At 44.2% G+C, this 20,484-nt stretch overlaps 1 protein-coding gene across 1 annotated transcript in view; it reads right to left on the bottom strand.

Moving 5' to 3' along the window:
• Nucleotides 358–20,484, bottom strand: part of LOC106509192 — a 75,603-nt gene continuing 55,476 nt past the window's right edge. The window contains exons 6-7 of the mRNA XM_021085100.1: nucleotides 7,071–7,163; nucleotides 358–608 (exon numbers count right to left, since the gene is read on the bottom strand). Coding sequence (XP_020940759.1) covers nucleotides 475–608; nucleotides 7,071–7,163 — 227 coding nt within the window. The 3' untranslated portion in view covers nucleotides 358–474. The remainder of the gene's footprint in view (nucleotides 609–7,070; nucleotides 7,164–20,484) is intronic.

Genomic DNA, 20,484 nt, shown 5'->3' with positions numbered 1-20,484 from the left:
TATGCAATGAAATAAAGCCATCTCTGGCTGTGTAAGAACCTATAAAATACCAAGGAATTAAGTCCCTCAAAATGCTTCTGGAAAGAAATCCAAGCAGATCTGGAAGGCATTACATGTCACTTTCAAAACCCAGTGTACCTCCTAAGGTTCGATGTCTTAACCTTCAACTGTAAATACATGTGGTTTCATTGCAGGTGTTTGTAAAGCTTAACATCTCTAATTTTCTGATGACCTTGAGCTTCTTGAGACATGGGGGGGAAAGTTCGACACAAGAGCTAAGTTGTTGTTTGTTTTGTTTTTTTCATGAAATAGGGTTAATTGCACCCTAGAGTAAAAGACAGAAAACTAAAACCCCACAATTCAAAATCACAAAATCATGATGACCTGTGTTGGAGATGCTCAAAAGTTATCATTTGCAGCAAAGATACCTCCAGGATGTGATCTATATTCTTCACTTACATTATTATTATTTCCTCACCTTGCCTGGAGCTTCCAGCTTTCAGGTGCCTTGACAATAATATAGCTCACCTGCTTGTGTGTGATACAGAAGTCTTTCTCAAAGTCTACTTGTTCACTGGGATGGGATACAAGGGGCTCAGTCTCCTTTCCTGTATTTGAAGTAAGGGAGATGGGGGTAGAAAAAATGAAAAAAAAACACTTCCCAAAAGTGGAGAATTAGAAGATACAGCACTGCCAACTTGGGAATTGTTTGTAACCTTAGACAAGTCATTTACCCCTCTTTGCTCCCCATCAGGGTCAGCCAGCTTTTTTTTTAAAGGGCCAGATGCTAAATAGTTGAGACTTTGTGGGCCATACTGTTTCTGTTACAAATACTCAACTCTGCTGTTACAGCACAAAAGCAGCCAATGTCAATACATACGTGAGTGGCATGGCTCTGTCCGGATAAAACTTTAATTTATAAAACAGACTGGTGAGCCAGATTTGCCCTGCAGACCACAAGTGGCCAACCCCTGCTCTGGAACCCTTTTCTATAAAATTGGTACTAAGAGAAAATCAGAATTAACGCTCTTTACTGATGAACCGATTACAACTGGTTCATAAATGAGACTGTGTTCGGCCCCTGATAGGAAAACGCAGTAGGCAAAAGTCCACAACTTGATAATTATCTTCCAAGAGTCATCTGATGAATATATTCATCTTAATGAAATACATTCATCTTAATAAAATGAAAAGGCTGTATCACTGTTTATTAACCCATCTGGTTTATGACCATGCATTATAAGATTGAGCACAGCTGTCTTCTCTTGAAGTCCTTTACAAACCCAGGAAATATACTGTACAGTTTCTCAACTGGCAGCAACAAGTGGGAGGCTGAAATTATATCAAAATTGTTTAAGAAGGGCAGCTACCAGGTAGACACAGGAAGTTGCCCTCAGCAGGACTTTTCCGAATGCTTGAATAGCCTTTTCTAACAATACGAATGTAAGATAAGTAAGCATGCCTTCTTTATTAGGGTACAGCAAGAAGTAGAAGGCTAGTTCCTCCCACATAATGACATAAGGTCCCCATCAGTTGGGACCAGCCAAGGGTATGCTGCACTAACAAGCAACTGGAATTTCTCCAGGCCTTAAAAGGCAACAAAGAGGAGCTCCTGTCATGGCACAGTGGAAACGAAACTGACTAAGAACCATAAGGTTGTGGGTTGATTCCTGGCCTCACTCAGTGGGTTAAGGTTCCAGCGTTGCCATGAGCTGTGGTGTGGGTTGCAGACGTGGCTTGGATCTGGTGGTGTTGTGGCCCTGGCGTAGGCTGGCAACAATAGCCGGTCCGATTAGACCCCTACCCTGGGAACCTCCATGTGCCATGAGTACAGCCCTAAAAAGACAGAAAACAAGGGAAAAAAGGCAAGCAAGATTATTTTTGTTATGTACTGAATGTCTATCTTGGGTCAGGAACTTTGCTGGTTGGAAGCACTCAGGAGCCCAGTCGACAGAGATGCAAGCTGATTCAGGCTTCCACCATCAAGAAGGCAAAGGAAAAATAAATGTGCAGAACTTCACCTGGGCTCTTAAAAGCGGAACATGTTCAACTTCCACTCATATTTCATTGGCCAAAGCAAGTCACCAGGCCAAGCCTGACCTCAATTTGGTAAGGAAGTGAAATCCTTCACTGGTACACAACAATGGTGTCTACCATAGGGATTGTGGGGTTTTCTTAGGGGAAAGAATGAATGAAGGCCCTGACTTGTTTGCTTCAGACATGTAACTTTCCTGGAAATACTCTACTGACCTGGGAAGGCACGGGAGGCCTCAAAAAGAGGCTCATGTGGAGAAAGGAGCAAGGCAGATCAGGCTGAGGCCCCATGCCAAGGCCAAGAGGCTCATGGGAAAGTACTGGCTCTGACACGAGGCAGGGCTAGAAGTCCCTCTAAGATCAGCACAAGGGTGCATGTAGCCACCAAGCAAGCTACAACCTGTTGCCTGAACAGGAATCTGGACTGTGCCACTATCATGGAAAACAACTGTCCAGTGGGCCCAATTTTCAAGAGTGATGATCATAGAGGGGACAGAACATCACAGACAACGATCCTGGGTCTGCTGGCAGACCCATCAGATCCTCAACCCCAGTATCTCTCAATCTGGAATGTGAAAGCACCATCCATTCAACTGGCCTAAGTCAACTCCTTGCCCTTGGGAGCAGATGAGGCAGACCTCACAAATGAGCCTGGAGCAGAGAGCATGACCTCACTAGTCAGAGGTCTTACAGTTACTTGAGGGGGAGGGTCTATCCTTGTTTTGCCTCTGTTTGCTTGTCAGTGTCACAGTGTGAGCTGGCCTGAAGAAGCTCCTCCCTTCCATGGAATGTGCGCTATCAGGTTTTCACCCACCCCTAAGTGAGAACTTAATCAACTATGTCATGCAGCTGGCTGGGAGGAGAGATGAAGTTTGCCATTTAAGCACTAAACATATAGCATGTAGGCTTTGGGAAACAATAAGCAGAGACAGACCTCAAAAGTTTCCCAACAGGGCTAAGAGGCTTGATTCCAGATGTGGCTGGAGGGGTCCTTCTCTAGCCCCTGAAAGCCCCTCGTGCCCTCGTATTCCACCTGCCAGCCACCTGGGGTTTAACCCAGCTCACTTAGCAGATTCAAATCAAAAAGCAGTAAATACTCAGCACAAAGACAAGGGGCACGCTTCCAGCAATACTGCTTTGCTTACACTCTGACATCTCATCTGCCCACCCCGGGTATCACCAGGAGCCATGGGGCAGGGTGTGCTTCCCCCAGAGCAATGAGGGTTACAGTAAGAGCCACCAAGGTCTGAACACCACTCCTATCCTACAAGCTGTGTGGCTTTGGGGAAATCACTTAACCTTTCAGTGCATTGGTATTCACATCTGTAAAAAGGAGATCATAAGGGTACTCAGGACAGTATGTACACCTAGCAACTGCTATCACTTTAGCCATTGTTATCATGTGCATCTAAACACTTCTCCATATTGGCAATTCTCACACCATGCCCCTCTCTAGAGACAATGGGAATTACTCTACCCAGCAACAATTATATATGAATAAATTAGCATATTTCATCTCACATATTTATGAATTTAATTTAATGTCCACAAGGGCCTGGACATGTTTGTGCCCATATTATAGATGAGGAAACTGAGGCTCAAATTAAGAAAACTATCCAAACCCATGACTAGAAAGGACATTTCCAAGTGACCCTGAAGGTTCTGAGTCCTTTCACTAGAGTGTGCAAGTTCTCCCCTTTTCTCCAGAGCCAGACAGAACAAGATGGGGACAGAATGGACTTCACTAACTGATGGATTCTTCTACCAAAATAAAATGGAGGGGGTGGGGCGCCTGGGAAGAGGAAGGAAGACACCACAAAACAGTCTATGGGACAGCAGCGCCATCTCAAGCCCTGGGAAAGGTGCATGTCCTCTCTCCATTCCCCAAGAATCCGCAGCAGTATTGTGTCACAGCCAGGACAGGACAAACGGATCCCCTGTGAATATGTCTCAAGTTCCTCTCTGCTCTCTCCACACTCCAGCTGCCAGCTACGCATTCCCAGAGACCCTCCAAACAAACTTCTGCCCCTTCAGACCTTCCTCCCCTCTGGAGACTCACAGCCCATCCAGATTTCACGGATGTCCCTGAGTTTCAAAATAAAGCAACCCAACCAAGTAGAACCTTTGTGAAATGTCCCCAGGGACATGTGTGCTGCCAGGCTCAGTTGAGTTTCTAGCAGCCGGAGCCTGTAAGTCTCCATGTCTGGATTCTGGACCTAACTGTCATCAGCTCACTGAGGCAAGACCCACCCCTTCAAGCTTGAGGAGTCCCCTTGCTGTGCTCAGATGCCCTGTAAGAAAAAGAGGAGATGGTCACAACGGTTCCTCCAACTCTAGAAAGCAAGTTCCAAATCTACCCCCTTCCCTGACTAAATGTCCCAAACATACCTCTTGAAGTTGTGGAAAATTCCAAGTGGAACACAGAACTGTCACTATCAAAAAGTGCTTTTGCCCTCATTGTTTCCATTTCAGTTCAAGGGACCAAATTTGACAGAGAAAAATGACCAACCTTAATGGAGGAGAGAAATGGTTTGTCAGTAAATCTCAAATATCAAAATAACTACAACTGGGTAAATGTCACTGAGACAGGGAAAGATAGCAACCCAATGCCTCACTATCTATAACTTATATCTTATTCTCAAAGAACGATAAGCAGAAAACCAACAGAGACAGAGAGGAGATTTTGCACCAAACAGGAAGTGAGAAGATGTTCATGAAAATGCTTGAAAACTGCTAAGCAAAAGACCAATGATGACCTCGTGTGTGGTGATAATGGGAACAGCTGTAGTGCTGGCAATACGTGTCCTCAGGCTGTGATGATCATTTTTCCTAAGTTATGCAAGAGAGATGTTAACTGGAATATTCTGTCAGAAGGGGAAAGAGAAGAGAGAAGACTTCTGTGGGGCACCGGGTCCACGAGGCCCTGTGACAGAAGCTGACATGCTGTCCCTCAGGGGATCCGCACCCTCACTCTCCTATAGGGAGCACACCCTGTGATAGATTGAATGTTTCCAATACTACGATGGAATCCTAACCCCCAGGGTGATGGTATCCAGAGGGGAGGCCTTTGGGAGGTGGTAAGGTCGTGAGGGTAGAGCTCTCATGTATAGGATTAGCTCCCTTGTAAGGAACTCAACAGAGCTTCCTCGATTTTTCTGCCCTGGGAGGTTACAGAGACAAGGCATCAACTAGGACCCAGGAAGAAGGCTCTCACCAGACACTGAACCTGCTGCCCCTCTAGTCTTGGACTTCCAGCCTCCAGAACTGTGAGAAATCAATTTCATTAAGCTCCCTGGTCTCTGGTAGTAGCTCAGATGGATTAAGACGAGCTTTTGTTGTAGTAGCTCAAACGGATTAAGACGACCTCTATCCTTGGTTTTCAGACCTAGACGCTCAAGTCTGCAGAGTTCAAGAGGACTCTAAAGTCATTCAACCAGGCAGAGGAGAATTTGAAATTCAAGACTGCAATTCCAAATGAAAATCTACTGGAACTGGTCTTTAGCCATGATGTCATGAAGAAGAGGTACTGCAGCAGAACAAAGGGCTTACATGCAGCAAAACAATTAGAAAACAGTCCATGAGTACCACAGACCAATTGCTTTTGCCACCCAGTATCTATTCAGCACTCTTAGCTAAACAGAAGCTATGCCCAATGGGCATGTTCAGCACTGCCATTTTCATTTCCCAGGCTGGAGGCATAGAAAATGATGATCCCACCTGGCCATCAGCACCCTGACCTCCACTACCCACAGGGCCAGCTTCAAGAACAGCTGGATCCAGCCGTTCCAATGAAACAGGTCTGATCTCCATGGCGCTATCTTCTTATTCAAGCAACTGTCCACACATGGTAGCAAAGTTGACCCCCAAGAATACAGCTGTGTATAGGTTGCAGGCGTGGCTCGGATCCTGCACTGCTATGCCTACAGTGTAGGCTGGCAGCTGCAGCTTCGATTCGACCCCTAGCCTGGGAACTTCCATATTCCGCAAGTGTGACACTAAAAAGCAAAAAAATAAGTAAAATAAAATAAAATCCTAGCCCTGAGTGTGTTAAGAAACCACTATCTTGTCCAAAAGGTGTGGGTTCAATACTTGTCCTTTCTCAGTGTGTTAAGGATCTAGCATTGCTACAAGATGCAGCTCGGATCCTGTATTGCTGTGGCATAGGCCTGCAGCTGCAGCTCTGATTCAATCCCTAGCCCAAGAAGGGGTCACAGATGCTTCTATATGCCACACATGCAGCCATAAAAAGAGAAAAAAAAAATTTCCTAGGCCAATTCTGATTGGATCTGCCTTTCTCTTTAGAACCAATAAGGCTTCCAGACATCCTACAGAATGCCTTGTTAAAGATGAACTTCAGATAAACAATTTTTTTCAGTATGTTCCATGCAAAATTCTAGACCTACTAAAAAGTCATAATTATTTATCTGAAGTTCACATTTAATTGGGCATCCCATTTGGTTTTGGTTTGCTGTTGTTGCTTGGTTAATTCTGGCAACCCTAAGAGCCAGTCACTGTGGCCAAGTGGAGTGGAACAGTGGAAGACTGTGGCCAGAGCTGGGTTGCACAGCCATCCCACAGCATGTTAAGGGGAGTGCAGTCAACTGCATGGAAGCTACAGGAATGGAGATGGGAAGAAGAAAGACAGGTGCCCCTCTCCCAGGGAAGGTAGAAATGGCTGCTGGGCAGCCAAAAACCACAGATGAGCACTAGAATGGAAGTGGCTGCCTGTAAGCAGGAGGAACATATGTTTTCACTAGGGACGAGGGGCCTACAAGTCTGCTAAGTGGAGAGACAGGGAAAGCCTGCGCCTTCTCCTCCCCAACCCTCCAAGCCTGCGTTGTTACCCACACACATTTGCCAGATTGCTCTAAAAAAGCAACAGCTGTGGAAACTGACAGTTTACAGTTGTGATAAATCGCATTAGTCAAGTATTTCAATTAAAGCCGTATCTAACTAAAAAACAAGAAGTCATCTCTGAACAAATAAATTCGTACTTCAGTTTGGGGAACCTTCAAGTGGAAGATTTCAGCACTTACCTACTCTGCTATTGTTTTGCTTTCCTTGCAGGAGAGTGCCTTGCATAGGGGTGTGGCGACAGTTCAGGGTTTCAGCTGGAGAAGAGGCTGACACTCAAGACATAGGCAAAACAAAACCCAAAAAAACCTCAAAATCTGAAATTAGGCATTTATTCCATTCCTGTGGGGGATTTCTTAATGACTTAAATCCAAACTTGGTTTCAGATCTGCCTGTAATTTCCCTTATGTGTCAGGAGAGAGGCCATTCAAGAACCTTCCTGTGGGGTCCATCTGTCCAGCTCCATCCACGGGGTGGCCAGGCCCTACAGGACTGTGCTCTCTTTCCCAAGCCAATTCATCTACATCTGTAACATTCTTAAAGAAATCCACGGATGTGCTTTCTCCAACAGATTCTTTTTTTCTTAGGTTTACAAAGTCATTCGCCTGCACATAATGAATGGCCTGAAGACATCACTGAGCCTCTTTCTCTCCAGGGTCAGGGCCAGCACAGCCCCCAGACCGCGGGGGCCCAAGGCCCCACAAAGGGCTTTGGGCTTTCACACACACCCCTTCTCTACTCATCCCCTCCGCGCCCCCCCACCTACCCCCTGCAGTCCTACAGAAATCACATCACTTTCTCCAAACTCCCCACTTCAGCTTGATTTCCAGCAGATCCTCTATCCTTCCAGTTACTAATTCAGGACTAATTAGGTGATTGCTTTCATTTATGGCAGCAGTCAGAAGGAGGGGGGATGAAATGGCATTGCCCCTATTCTTGTTGGAAAAATAAATTACACCCATTGTCACTTGAGATCTTATTTTTCCCCCCAATCAAGCAAATTAGCAGCTTGGTTCATTTTCCCAGCATTCAGTCCTGAGCAGACGGCAGCGCCCTGGAATGTGGCTTAGAGCTGTGTGGTCAGTGCAATTGTTTGGGGCTGTTTGTGCCAACAATGAGAGGAGACGGCTGTCTCCCCCAAAGAGGAGCAGCACTTGTCTAGCTTAGGCCAAGGAGTTGCTGTGCGGGCTGCCAACCTGGCTTCTGAGGAAGATGTACACCGCCATCTAGTGGAGCTAGGGGCTCACTGCAATTCCCATTCTCACTTCCCAGTTTTTCCTCCCGGCTGGAAAGGACAAGCAATAAATGCTTCCTTTTGATTCCTAAAAATAGGGAGGTCTCTTTGTATCACCAGGAGAGAAACCTTTGCCTCAATGGCTCACAAGTGCAACCCCGTGCTTAAACAAAGTCTCTCTTATGGGTAGCTCTCTTTTGTCCCAATGTTCAGGTCCAAGACAGGATTGTCACCATCTGAGCAATGGGTACCTCTGAAGCTGGGGAGTTCTCCCCTGTCCTAAGCAGTGTGAGAGACCATCAGCACCTTCAGGCAACAGGCCTCTTCATCTCCACAGCTTCTCTGTCACCCTTCATCTCACCCACAGCAAACCTGATTCTAAAGTGCATGGGGTAGAGGCATTTGAAAACCAACTTGCTCAACCCAGGGGCATTGCCACTTTCCAGTGGGAGCCAGAAACATACTTGAATCCTAAGACTTTGTCCACTCTTGATACTGAGAAGGGTTCCTCCTCTCTATCCCCGGACAACACACAGTTTAGTGTCTTTCTCCTTTCCACTCATTATACCTGTATCTTCATACTTATCTCCCCTACTGTAACACAGGAACTATGATTTTCTTGGGTTTTGTGTACAAGGGGGAGATTTGGGGGGGAGAGTAAATAAATCCCGACAAGGAAAGGTCTGAAACAGTGGTTCTCAGCCAGGGGGCTATTTTTATGAAGGATAATGTGCAAAAAAGAATGTATCTCTATGCATGACTGGGTCACTTTGCTATACAACAAAAATTGACAGAACATTGTAAATCAACTATAATAAAAAATAAATTAAAATTTTTTTTAAATGTATACCAAGGAGACTTTTCAAAGGAGATATCTTTCTTGGCATGTCTTCGATTGGCACAACTTAGCGGCTGCTAAAAATCCTTCAATGCACGGGACAGCACCCCCCTAGCAAAGAATTACCCAAGCCAAACCGTCCACAGCCCAGAGACTGAGGTAAGCCTGGTTTAGGGGAACAAGGCTTGCCCTCCAGCAATCAGGTTCTAACCCCAATTGTCCTCACATGAGCCACACTGCAGAGATGGTGGATAATTCATCCTCCCCAAGGCAGTATTTACCACCGCTTTTCCTTTTTAGCCTTTTCCATTTTAAACATAATTTAGCTGTCTCTCTCTCTCTCTTTTTTTTTTTTCTTCCTCTGAGCTGCTGGGAAGAGAAAGAATTGGAAAGGGGGAGGGGAAGGCGAGAGAAAAGGAGGATTAGAGGCATGACCTGTTTCTCCTGGAGAAGCCAGGCACATTCCTCTGTCAGATGTGCTTTGTGACCGAGCAGGGTACAATTAAAAGCACAATAATTTGCTTGTTATTCAAGTCAGGCATTAGTCCGGGTAATGGCGTGCTTGGTGGAGAGATGGATTTCCTTGTTAGGAGCTAAGCACAGGATTAGCTGAATTCTCCATGGAGAAATCTTGATTTGTTCAAGGTCTTTCATGTTTTCTACAGAGAAGGGATTATGTCTTCTTAAAGAGGGGCCTTGCTTAAAAAGCTACAAAGTATAAGAAAAGGATTTAGGGCAGAGGGGCCTGTGGTTAAGTAGCTGAGGGGTACAGGGAATTTTAGAGTAAAGGATTATTTAAAGCCATAAAGTTCAAAAAATAATTGGTTTAGCACTACTGGGTCAGTGCCGGCAAGTACGCTGTAAAGGCAATTAAGCATGAGCTAATATTCATTTTACTTTGGCTAATTATTGCATGGATCCAGGAGAAAGGGGGTGGGGAAATATGCCCCATCTTTGGCAATCAGCGAGTACCTTGTTTTTGGAGTCTTTGCCTTATAGCCCTGATTAGTTGGAGATATAGAATACAGGCATCACAATGGCCTTATTAGTTAAAACACGGGAAAATTGTTCTCTCAAGGCAGAAGAATGCATACTCTGCTGTCCCAGTGACCAAGTGGAAGCCATTATTCGTTTTAACTGCATTGATATTATTAGCCAACTAGGACACGAAATAGTCAAATCCTGACTTCATCAGTGCGCCTGCTAAGCCTGAATCAGGGACTCTTAACCCAGGGCAACCCCCCCCCTCCAGAGACAGTTGACTGTGAGGAGACATTTCTGCTTGTCATAACTGGGGAGGTTATGCCATCTACTGGGTAGAGGCCACAGATACTATAGGCATATCCTACAATGCTAGGACAGCCCCCTAAACCAGCAAAGAATTATCAGACCCACAATGTCACCAGTGGTAAGGGTAAGAAATCCTGGTCTAGGCAGAGGCAGTTTTCTCTTCTTGAGTAGACAAAGGTCTCAGGTCCTCAACTACCTGAGAGACAATTCAACAACCAAAAAAACCAACAACCCAGTCAAAAAATGGGAAGAAGACCTAAAGAGACATTTCCCCAAAAATGCCATCCAGGTGGCCAGTAGGCACATGAAAAAGACTCCTGACATCACTAATTTTTAGAGAAATGCAAATCAAAACTACAATAAGGTACCACCTCACACAGGTCAGAATAGCAATCATTAATAAGTCTACAAATAACAAATGCTGGAGAGGGTGAGGAGAAATAGGAACCCTCCTACACTGTTGATGGGAATTTAAGTTGGTACAACCACTATGGAAAATAGTCTAAGGGTTCCTCAGAAAACTAGAAATAGAATTACCGTATGAGCCAGCAACCCCACTCCTAGGAGTATATCAGGACAAAACTATAATTCAAAAAGACATATGCACTCCTATGTTCATAGCAGCGCTATTTATAACAGCCAAGACATGGAAACAACCTAAATGTCCATCAACGTTTGGATTAAGAAGATGCAGTACATATATGCACTGGAATATTACTCAGCCATTAAAAAGAACAAAATAATGCCATTTGCAGCAATATGGATACAACTAGAGATTCTCATGTTAAATGAATTAAGTCAAAAGAGAAAGACAAATACTGTATGATATCACTTTCATGTGGAATCTAAAGTTTGGCACAAATGAACCTATCTACAAAACAGAAACAGACTCATAGACTTGTGGTTGCCAAGAGGGGGAGAAGGATGGGGGAGTGGGATAGATGGGGAGTTTGGGGTTAGTAGATGCAAACTATTACATGTAGAATGGGTAAACAATACAGCACATGGAACTATATCCAGTCTCCTGGGATAAACCATGATGTAAAAGAATATAAAAAAGAATGTGTGTATGTGTGTATGAGTGAATTACTTTGCTGTACAGCAGAAATTGGCACATTGTAAATCAACTCTATTTTAATAAAAAAAATTTTAAACATAATTCCAAGGCATCAGATGACTTGCTAACTTGCTGTCGTATTTCATGCTAACATGCTTTTCTTCCCCCTCTTCTACACTGGCCATTCATTCTCACAATTCAGGAATTCAACTGGTTCCAAGAAAAACCTTCCCTGGAAGAATGGTCCGCCAGGCCATCCAAGACTCGAATATGTGCCTGCCTCCTCCTTCCAGGGTTCACACCCAAGAGAGAAGAAGCAAGCTTCTCCGCAATCCCAACTCAAAGTTATTCCCTTTTCTGAGATGACTCATTCCCCACTGCATGAGGCATGTTCTGTGAAGTCATTTGTCCTGCAGCTTTTGAGGAGTTGAGAGCCCACAGCACCAAGATATCCATTTTCTCCCTGATGAATGATGACTCATCCTGAGAGAGGTTAACCTCAGGATGGGAGGGTCCCTGCAGCTGGCTCAAGCCAAAGGGCTGTCAATCTGGACTGCTCTAAGGCAGGGCCTTCAGCTCCCTGGGGGATGCTCAAGGATGCACATAACCTCCACTACCACCCTTCCACACACACTGGCCCAACTGTTGTGGCTGTCCCAGCATCCTTCCATGCTTACTATACCTTCTGTCTGGAAGGTCCTTTCTCCCCCATCTACAGGGGCTGCTCCCTCAAGTCTATCTAAACTTCCTTCTCAAAGGAGTGGCCTTCTTCTCCTTGCATGCTTTATTTTTCCCATAAACTTCATCATCTGGTAACATGCTAAAAATTCCAAAGCTTTAATTGTTGGGGCCTTCCCTCCCACCACTTCTCACTCCCAGATTTCCAAGGATCTTTGTATAGTTTTTTCTCAGGGACTTTTGTATAGTTTTTTTCTCAGATATCTATCTCTACAGACCAAGGAGAGTGCCTGGCTCCCAGCAGATACTCAAATATCCCTTGAAGAAATGAGTCAAGGAACCAAGCTACTTAGTTTCACAAGCTCTTTCATGGTAGGTCCCACAGCACCAGCACGGGTGCTTAGTTAGTTAATTGGAGACAACTGATCTGACATGGAGTCAGCTCTAAACTCTGAATGACAAAAATGCTGTCTCTGAGAGACATTTGTGTTGAGTTGGGTTGGGTTGGTTTTTAATTGTGGAGAAATGCACGTACAATTTTATCACTTTATCATTTATGAGTGGCGAGTTTAGAAGTGTTTAGTACATTCACGTTGTTGGGCAACTAACCACAAGGACTCTCTTCTTACAAAACTGGAACCCTGTGCTCCTTCAGCAACTCCCCACTCCCCCTCCACCCAGCCCTGGCAATCACTTTCTACTAGCTGTCTCTGTGAGTTTGACTATTCTAAGTACCTCACGTAAGTGGAATTTACAGCCTTTGTCTTTTGTGACTGGTTATTTAGCATCATGTCCTCAAGGTTCAACCATGTGGCAGCCTGTGTCAGAACTCCCTTTCTAAGGCTGAATAATATCCCACTGTGTGTACTTATCACATGTTACTTATCTAGTCATCTAGTCAATGGGCAGTTGTGTTGCTTCCACATTTTAGTTACTGTGAGCAGTGCTGCTATAAACATATGTACAAGTGTCTCTCAATATCTGCTTTCAATTATTTAGGGTACATACCCAGAAGTGGAGTTGGATCACATGGTAATTCTATTTAGTGTCCATACTCAGAAGTGGCATTGGATCACATGATAATTCTATCTTTAATTTTTTAAGGAATCACCATACTATTTTGCACAGTAGCAGACTACTTTACATTCCCACCAAGAGCACACAGGGTTCCAATTTCTCTACATTCTTATCAACACTTTTTTTTTTTTTTTCTTTCTTGGGCCACACTGGCAGCCTATGTAAGTTCCCAGGGTAGGAGCTGAATTGGAGCTGCAGCTGCTGGCCTATGCCACAACCACACAGGATCCAAGCTGCGTCTGCAAACTATACCAGGGCTCACGGCAACACTGGATCCCCAACCCCTGAGAAAGGCCAGGATCTGACCTGCATCCTCATGGATCCCAGTCGAGTTTGTTACTGCTGAGCCACAACAGGAACTCCAACACTTGTTATTTTTTGTGTTGATAATAGCCGCCCTGATGTATGCAAGTGCTGAGTTTCATTTCCCTCATAATCAGTGATACTGGGCATCTCTTCATGTGCTTATTGGCCATTTGCGTATCTTTGCAGAAATAACTAATGGAGTCCTTTGCCCATTTTTTTTTTTTTTTTTTTTTTTTTTTTTTTTTTTTTTTTGCTATTTCTTGGGCCGCTCCCACAGCATATGGAGGTTCCCAGGCTAGGGGTCGAATCAGAGCTCTAGCCACCAGCCTACGCCAGAGCCACAGCAACGCAGGATCCGAGCCGAGTCTGCAACCTACACCATAGCTCACAGCAACGCTGGATCGTTAACCCACTGAGCAAGGGCAAGGACCGAACCCGCAACCTCATGGTTCCTAGTCGGATTCGTTAACCACTGCGCCACGACGGGAACTCCCTTTGCCCATTTTTTAATCAGGTTTTTTTGTGGTTGAGTTTCAGGATTCTTTGTATATGATAGATATTAACCCCTTAGCAGATATATCATTTGCAAATTATTTTCTCCCATTCTGTGGATTGCCCTTTTCCTCTGTTGATAGTGTCTTTTGATGCACAAATTTAATTTTCATGAAGTCCAGTTTCTCTATTTTCCTTTAGTTTCCTGTGCCTTCAACATCATATCCAAGAGATCACTGCCAAATCTAATGCCATTAAACTTCAGGGCACTTGTGTTTTTTAAAAGGACATTTTAACAATAAGTTCCTCAGTTTGGGGTGTTCAGAGCCCTAAAACCTAATTCTAAGTGTTCCCAATTCAGAAAATACTTAAGTATCAGAGTGTTTAAACAACATTTCTGTTGGCGGAATTCCCATGGTGGCTCAATGGTAATGAACCCAACTAGTATCCATGAGGATGATGCAGGTTCGATCCCTGGCCTTTCTCAGCGGGTTAAGAATCCAGTGTTGCTGTGAGTTGTGGTGTAGGTCGCAGATGCGGCTCAGATCTGGCCTTGCTGTGGCGTAGGCTGGCAGCTGTAGCTCAGATTCATCCCCTAGCCCAGAAACTTCCATATGCCGTTGGTGCAGCCCTGAAAGGCAAAATAACAAACTTTGTGTTGGTGAGAGGGCCCAAGGAGCGTGTGAAAGCACAGAGGAAGTGACCTGGAGGACTTTCTCGAATGCTCTCTGCCACCTTTGTTTCCTCCTTCTTTCTTCACATACCCCCTCCCATTTTTCCTTCCTTCCTTTCAAATGCCATGTTCAGGGTAGGATATGGGGAGTAAATGCTTTCACCTCACTCCCTGTCCTAAGACTGACAAATGCCTCCAGCAGCAAGAAGCTGCATGATCCTTGGAGAAATGGTTTGCCTAATTTGGAGGGGGAAAAAAAATACAAGCCCTGTTGGGATTCAAGTTCAAATCTGTGTGACCACAAAACCCACCTTCATGGATTCACTGGCCTCTGGTGCTTTTTTAAGATATAGAAATGCTGGATGAGGGATGTTGTCTATGTTGTTAATTAGTAAAACATGATCCCCCTCTAAGTGTTCATGTCATTATTCACGAGATGAAAACGGACAAGCACAGCATGTTTCCAGTGTTAGCCTTGAATTTTTCAGTGCTATCTTACATGTATAAGACATAAAGGCAGTACAGTCATGTTGGAAATGAAAAAACCCCAAACCTGCCTGGTTCCCCCTCACCTTGACTTCTTAGCCTGTAAAGTGGTTCCCCAACACCCACCTTGGACCTTCCAGGGTCCAGCCCAGCACAGAGATAGATGACCATGGGCTCCCTTCCAGCTGAGGGAGTCTTCCCACGACTTAATTTGTTTTCCTAGGTTCCCTTTTCTTAAGAGTTTTTGAGAGTAGAGCTGATGGCAGATCTCCATTTCACCCTAGGGCTAGCATTCCAGGAGGTCACTGATGTTTCTTTTATGTACTGGTAAGAGTCTCAATGGCAGCATAATTTAAGAGGAAAGCAAGGTTCCCGGAAGTCAGGAACCCCAGCATTCTGCCCTGCAACATCCGAATGACCTTGAGCAATGTAAGCTCTCCACGCCTTTCATTTCTCATCTTCAAATGAGAGGACAAATTGGACTATATCACAGTTTCCTGAGATGCAGTGTGTACACCACTGCAGAAATTAAGCAGAACAAAGCTAATTACTTTTATATGATGTAAGTATCTACCAAACATGGAAATACTTAAGAGCTGCTCATCCCTATACTCTTTTAGCTATTACTGCTATGACAAGGATAAAGCAGGTGAAACCATGATGATACACCCCACACAAAAGCAAAACCCAATTCGAGTGCACCTGTGAAGGTTGTCAAACCTTCAGGAACTGTTCCTTCCACCCAAATTGAAATGGACAGCTACTGCGGATACTCCTGTACCAAACTGCCATGTGCTTTGCTGGAAAGAACTCAGCAGCTCATCAAAGCATCCCTTTGATGAAATGTCATTAAGGCTAAAAAAAATTAATGTGATAAGTTACTGACTGCAGTTTGGGAAATCCTACCCTTGTTGGTTACTTCCACTTCTAGCCATCTTTGACATGTGCCATGATTCTATGAAAGCCAGTGTGCTTTTGGGGGGCATTAGAGCTGCACCTGCAGCATATGGCACTTCCCAGACTAGGGGCTGAATTGGAGCTGCAGCTGCTGGTCTACACCACAGCTATATAAGGCAGGATCCAAGCCGAGTCTGCGACCTAAACCACAGGTCACGGCAATACTGGATCCTTAACCCACTGAGCAAGCCCAGAGATCATATCCACACCCTCATGGATACTAATCAGGTTTGTTACTGCTGAGCCACAAGAGGAACTCCCTCAGTTTTAACCTATAACCTGTGTTATATACATGCCTCATTAAGGACAAATTTCTATAGTTTCATACATCTGGAACAGGCTCCTTTTTTTTCTAAATGAATGGGCCTTTACTTCAAAGAACACAGACTTACATATATGGGTTTAAACACATAGATACACACAAGAGCATAATTACTTTCCGTCCCTCGATTCTCAGGTTAGGCCCTGAAGGTACTGTTTATAGCCTGGCACATGGCCTGCAAGGAAGATTTTCATTCATTGAGATCCTATGCACCAGTGGCTTCAATCATCTCATCTCTTTCTGTTAAATTTCTGCAAAGGCAAGAACTACTAGAGCAATGTAGAGGTTGGCAGGAAAGTTGAAAAGAGGCCTCACAAATGATGTAAGGCTTAGGATGACCCCGAAGACCACATGGAGTTTGGACAGTCGGCATGGAAGCTGAAGAAAATTCCAACTGGGCCAAGGAAGGAGTGAACACTACATAGGGGGGACAGGGAAGAGTCTGGAACCTAGGGTTTGGATCAGGAAGCAGAGCAAGAAGTTGCTTGCAGGGTGGCTTATAGAAATCTTGATGTCCAGCTAAAGCATTTAAGCTCTACTCCATGGCACTCATACTACAAAATGATTTATTTCAGTGTAAGGTAAAGTGTAAGCACTGCTTTAAGAACTTAATTGAACCAGAATGACCTGGGGACCAGGATATGAGCATATTATCATTATTATGGATACTATCCTACTGGGAGAAAAAAACAACAACCCAGTGAAAAATGGTCTATTAGTCAGCTTGCACTACCATAAGAGAATACCACAGACTGGATGTTTAGACATAAATTTACTTTCTCACAATTCCGAAGGCTACAAGTCTCACATCAAGGTGCCAGCAGAGTTGGCTTCTTCTGAGGTTTTTCTGGCTTGCAGATGGCCACCTTCTCGTGTCCTCACACGGCCTTTCCTCTGTGCACGTAGGGACAGCAAGAGAGGCCGCCGATGCCTCGTCATCTTCCTCTAAGGACACAAGTCCTATCTGATGAGGACTCCACCCTTAGACCTTATTTAACCTTAATTACCTCTTAAAAACTCTCTTTCCTAATACAGTCACATTGGACAGAAATTCTTTAATAACATATGAATGGGGTAGGGGGCTGGGAGTGCAGATACAATGCAGTCCAGAATAAAGGGGATGAGCTTGACCAAAGCAGTCACAATAGAAATGCAGGGAAAGGAACAGCACAGAGAGACTTTGCAAGGACAGATGGAAGGTATCTGTGAAGGGTCGAGAGGAATCAAAAAGACAACACTCACGTTACCAACCCAAGAACCTGAGGTGATGGAGATCCCTCCCAGAACAGAAGAGCCCCTTGTCAAGGCTTAATGTCCCCTCACCACTCTCTCCAGCAGGGGGCCTCATGCTTCGTCCAATGCAAGAGCAGCCTGTCTTTTATCACATGAGAATTGTTAGGACCAAGTATAAAGTGTTTTTAGGATCATCCAAGAGATTGTAACTAAGGAAAATGGCATGCTACTAAATGAAGAGGATTTAGACTTTAGGAAAAAAAAAAAAAAAAAGAAAATGTAATATTGAGCTCCATTAGGCAGAATATTCAGTTCCCCAAAGGAAGCAGGAACCGACACAGTCACTCAGCCACCCAAAGCCAGTTTCAAAATTGCACTGATGTGTTCAGCAAACCACTGTCAGAAGTCTTAAGCCTTCTCCTTTTTCATCTAACCACCAAGGTGTCTGAGATCCAATATCACTGGCCAGACCATCCTAACATCCCACTTGACTAGCAGCTGTGGTAGCTCTTTATCATTTTAATTAAAAGCCTGTTCAGTCAGGAGTTCCATTGTGGTGCAGTAGTTTAAGAATCTGTCAAATCTCAGATCACTGCTGAGGCACAGGTTCGATCCTGAGCCCAGTGTAGTGTGTTAAAATATCTGGCATAGCCACAGCCGCTGTATAGGTCACAGCTGCAGCTCAGATTCAATCCCCGACCTAGGAACTTCCATATGCTATGGATGAGTCCAATTAAAAAAAAAAAAAAAAAAAAAAAGGCAAAAATGCACCATGCCCAGCAGGTCCTACAGAGGGCAGCTTCATCACGGCGGGTTACCCACTATGACAGTGAAAGCACATCAAAGCCAGGGGAAACATAAAAACTGCGGAAAGGATTCAAGGTGATCTGGGCAAGCACACACAACTCTACTAAAACATGGGCAAAGGAAAAAGCCATGGATGCACACAAAGATTGAACTTGGCACGTTTGTTGCTATGCCATTTAATATGGATGTGTCACCTACACACACACTTGAAACCTACTTGGTTCCAAAGTAACAGGAACCTCAGTTCAGACTGAGCTCAGAACTCAGGGAGTCTGCTGGTTCACAAGTAGTTTGAGTTTTCACCATGGTTCTACCTGGGTTATGCTTCATTTTTGGCCCGTTCTCCAGCTCTGTCTTCCTCCATATGCAAACTTTGTTTAGCATCACTCCAACAGAATTAGAGTTCCTTGCTCAGTCCTAAACAGATCACTATGGCAATGGAATGGGCGTGGGGCCTCCTTACTTAGTTTACACCAAGCAGGGTTTATTTGGGGCAGGGAGGGAGAAGGAAAATCCCACCCTGCCCACATAGTTGATAGACAGTGGACGAGAGGAAAGTTCTCAATAGCCACGATAGCCAGGCAAAACTGAAGATAACCTAAATATCCCTAAGTTAGGAACTCAGTTTTACAAGATTATCTATCTTCATTCAGGAAAATGCCACACATCCGTTTAAAACACGTAACAATTAGTGTTCCCCGGTGGCCTAGCAGTTAAGGACCTGGCCTTGTCACTGCTGTGGCTCAACTTTGATCCCTGGCCTGGGAACTTCCACATGCTACAGGCGCAGCTGGGGGGAGAAAAGGTAGAAAAAAAATGTAACAGTACAAAAAAAAAATGTCCAAAACGTGCTTTATGTGGAAAGAATAGATTATAAAACTTTTGGAAAGATATACACCCATTCATTAATAGCCATTATCTCTACACAATGGCATTTTGTTTGGTTATTAAGATTTTCATGTTAAATTTTTGCATATGCATAATTCGTATTTTCCCAAAGTTTTCTAATAAAATATATTTCTTTGTTAAGAGAAAAATATCCATTCCATTACCTTCATGCTTTTTAAGGGTCTGCAGATTTCTCATCTCATTTGCTTTTCCCATTACCTTTCCAAAGCAGGCAGTCTAGTTTGATGAAAGAAATAGGTCCAACAAAATTAAGTGACATGGCCAAGTTCTCACAGTATGTCACTATAGGAGATGCTAAAATTAAGGAATCTCAGTTTCTACTGCAATTCTGCTCTTACTCTCCGTGTTCAGTGGGGCCTTTCCTCAAGCTGATAGGGAATATTCACAGCATTCAAACCCTTGCTCCAAACAACATCAGCACTGACAAAGGGACTTCTCCACTTGGCACCAAAAAAACTCAACATTTCCTTGAAATGCCAGTCCCTTTCTTTTCACCCCAAAGTAGGCTATTGGCCCCACCCCTGATGAACAGGATTATGAGCAACATACAGTGAGTGAGGTTCCCCCCATCAGTGGTCCACGGCTAACTGCTGGTGCCAGTGCTACTGGAACGAGAACCCTGACTCCATTTCTGTCGGTTAGTTTCTGTCGATTAGCAGTCTTACCACTGGGCCAACACTTGGAAGGGTGTTGCAGATCCACAGCCAACAGTAAGTCAATGAAAAATAGATGTGTATGTTTTCAAGAATCTTAAGCCCTGGGCTGACTGTTACAATAACACAACTAGCCTACCTTGACTAATGCACATGCTTCCTATAGGGTCAGATATACTGCTGGACATTATCTCACTTATTCTTCAAAACAACCTACTAAGATAGAATCTATGATGATTCCACTTCACTGAGAAAGAAGCAGAAAGGTCAAATCACTCATCCAAATTACACAGCAACTAAGTGATGAATGGGATTAGATTCCAAAACCCATATTCATAATCATCGCGTTGCTACGGTGGATGGGGTTGACAGGAAAATAAAGGAGCCAAATGTGAGCTCCCAATAATGAGCTGAGTCAAAAGGAGGAGAGAAGCAGTGAACAAGAGAGCCTTAAGGGCTAGAACTAAGAAAGGCAACTGTAGATTAGAAAAGAAGGCACCTTAGAAAAAGGCCTAAAGCATCAGCTCCCAGAACAACATTTGGCCATGAACTCTACCAGAATTGTTATGGGTTAAAAATCACAA

The sequence above is a fragment of the Sus scrofa genome, chromosome 1 (assembly GCF_000003025.6).
Source record: "Sus scrofa isolate TJ Tabasco breed Duroc chromosome 1, Sscrofa11.1, whole genome shotgun sequence".
Lineage (NCBI taxonomy): Eukaryota > Metazoa > Chordata > Mammalia > Artiodactyla > Suidae > Sus > Sus scrofa.
The sequence above is the reverse complement of the archived record's forward strand: the minus strand, read 5'-3'. Positions and strand labels throughout refer to the sequence as shown.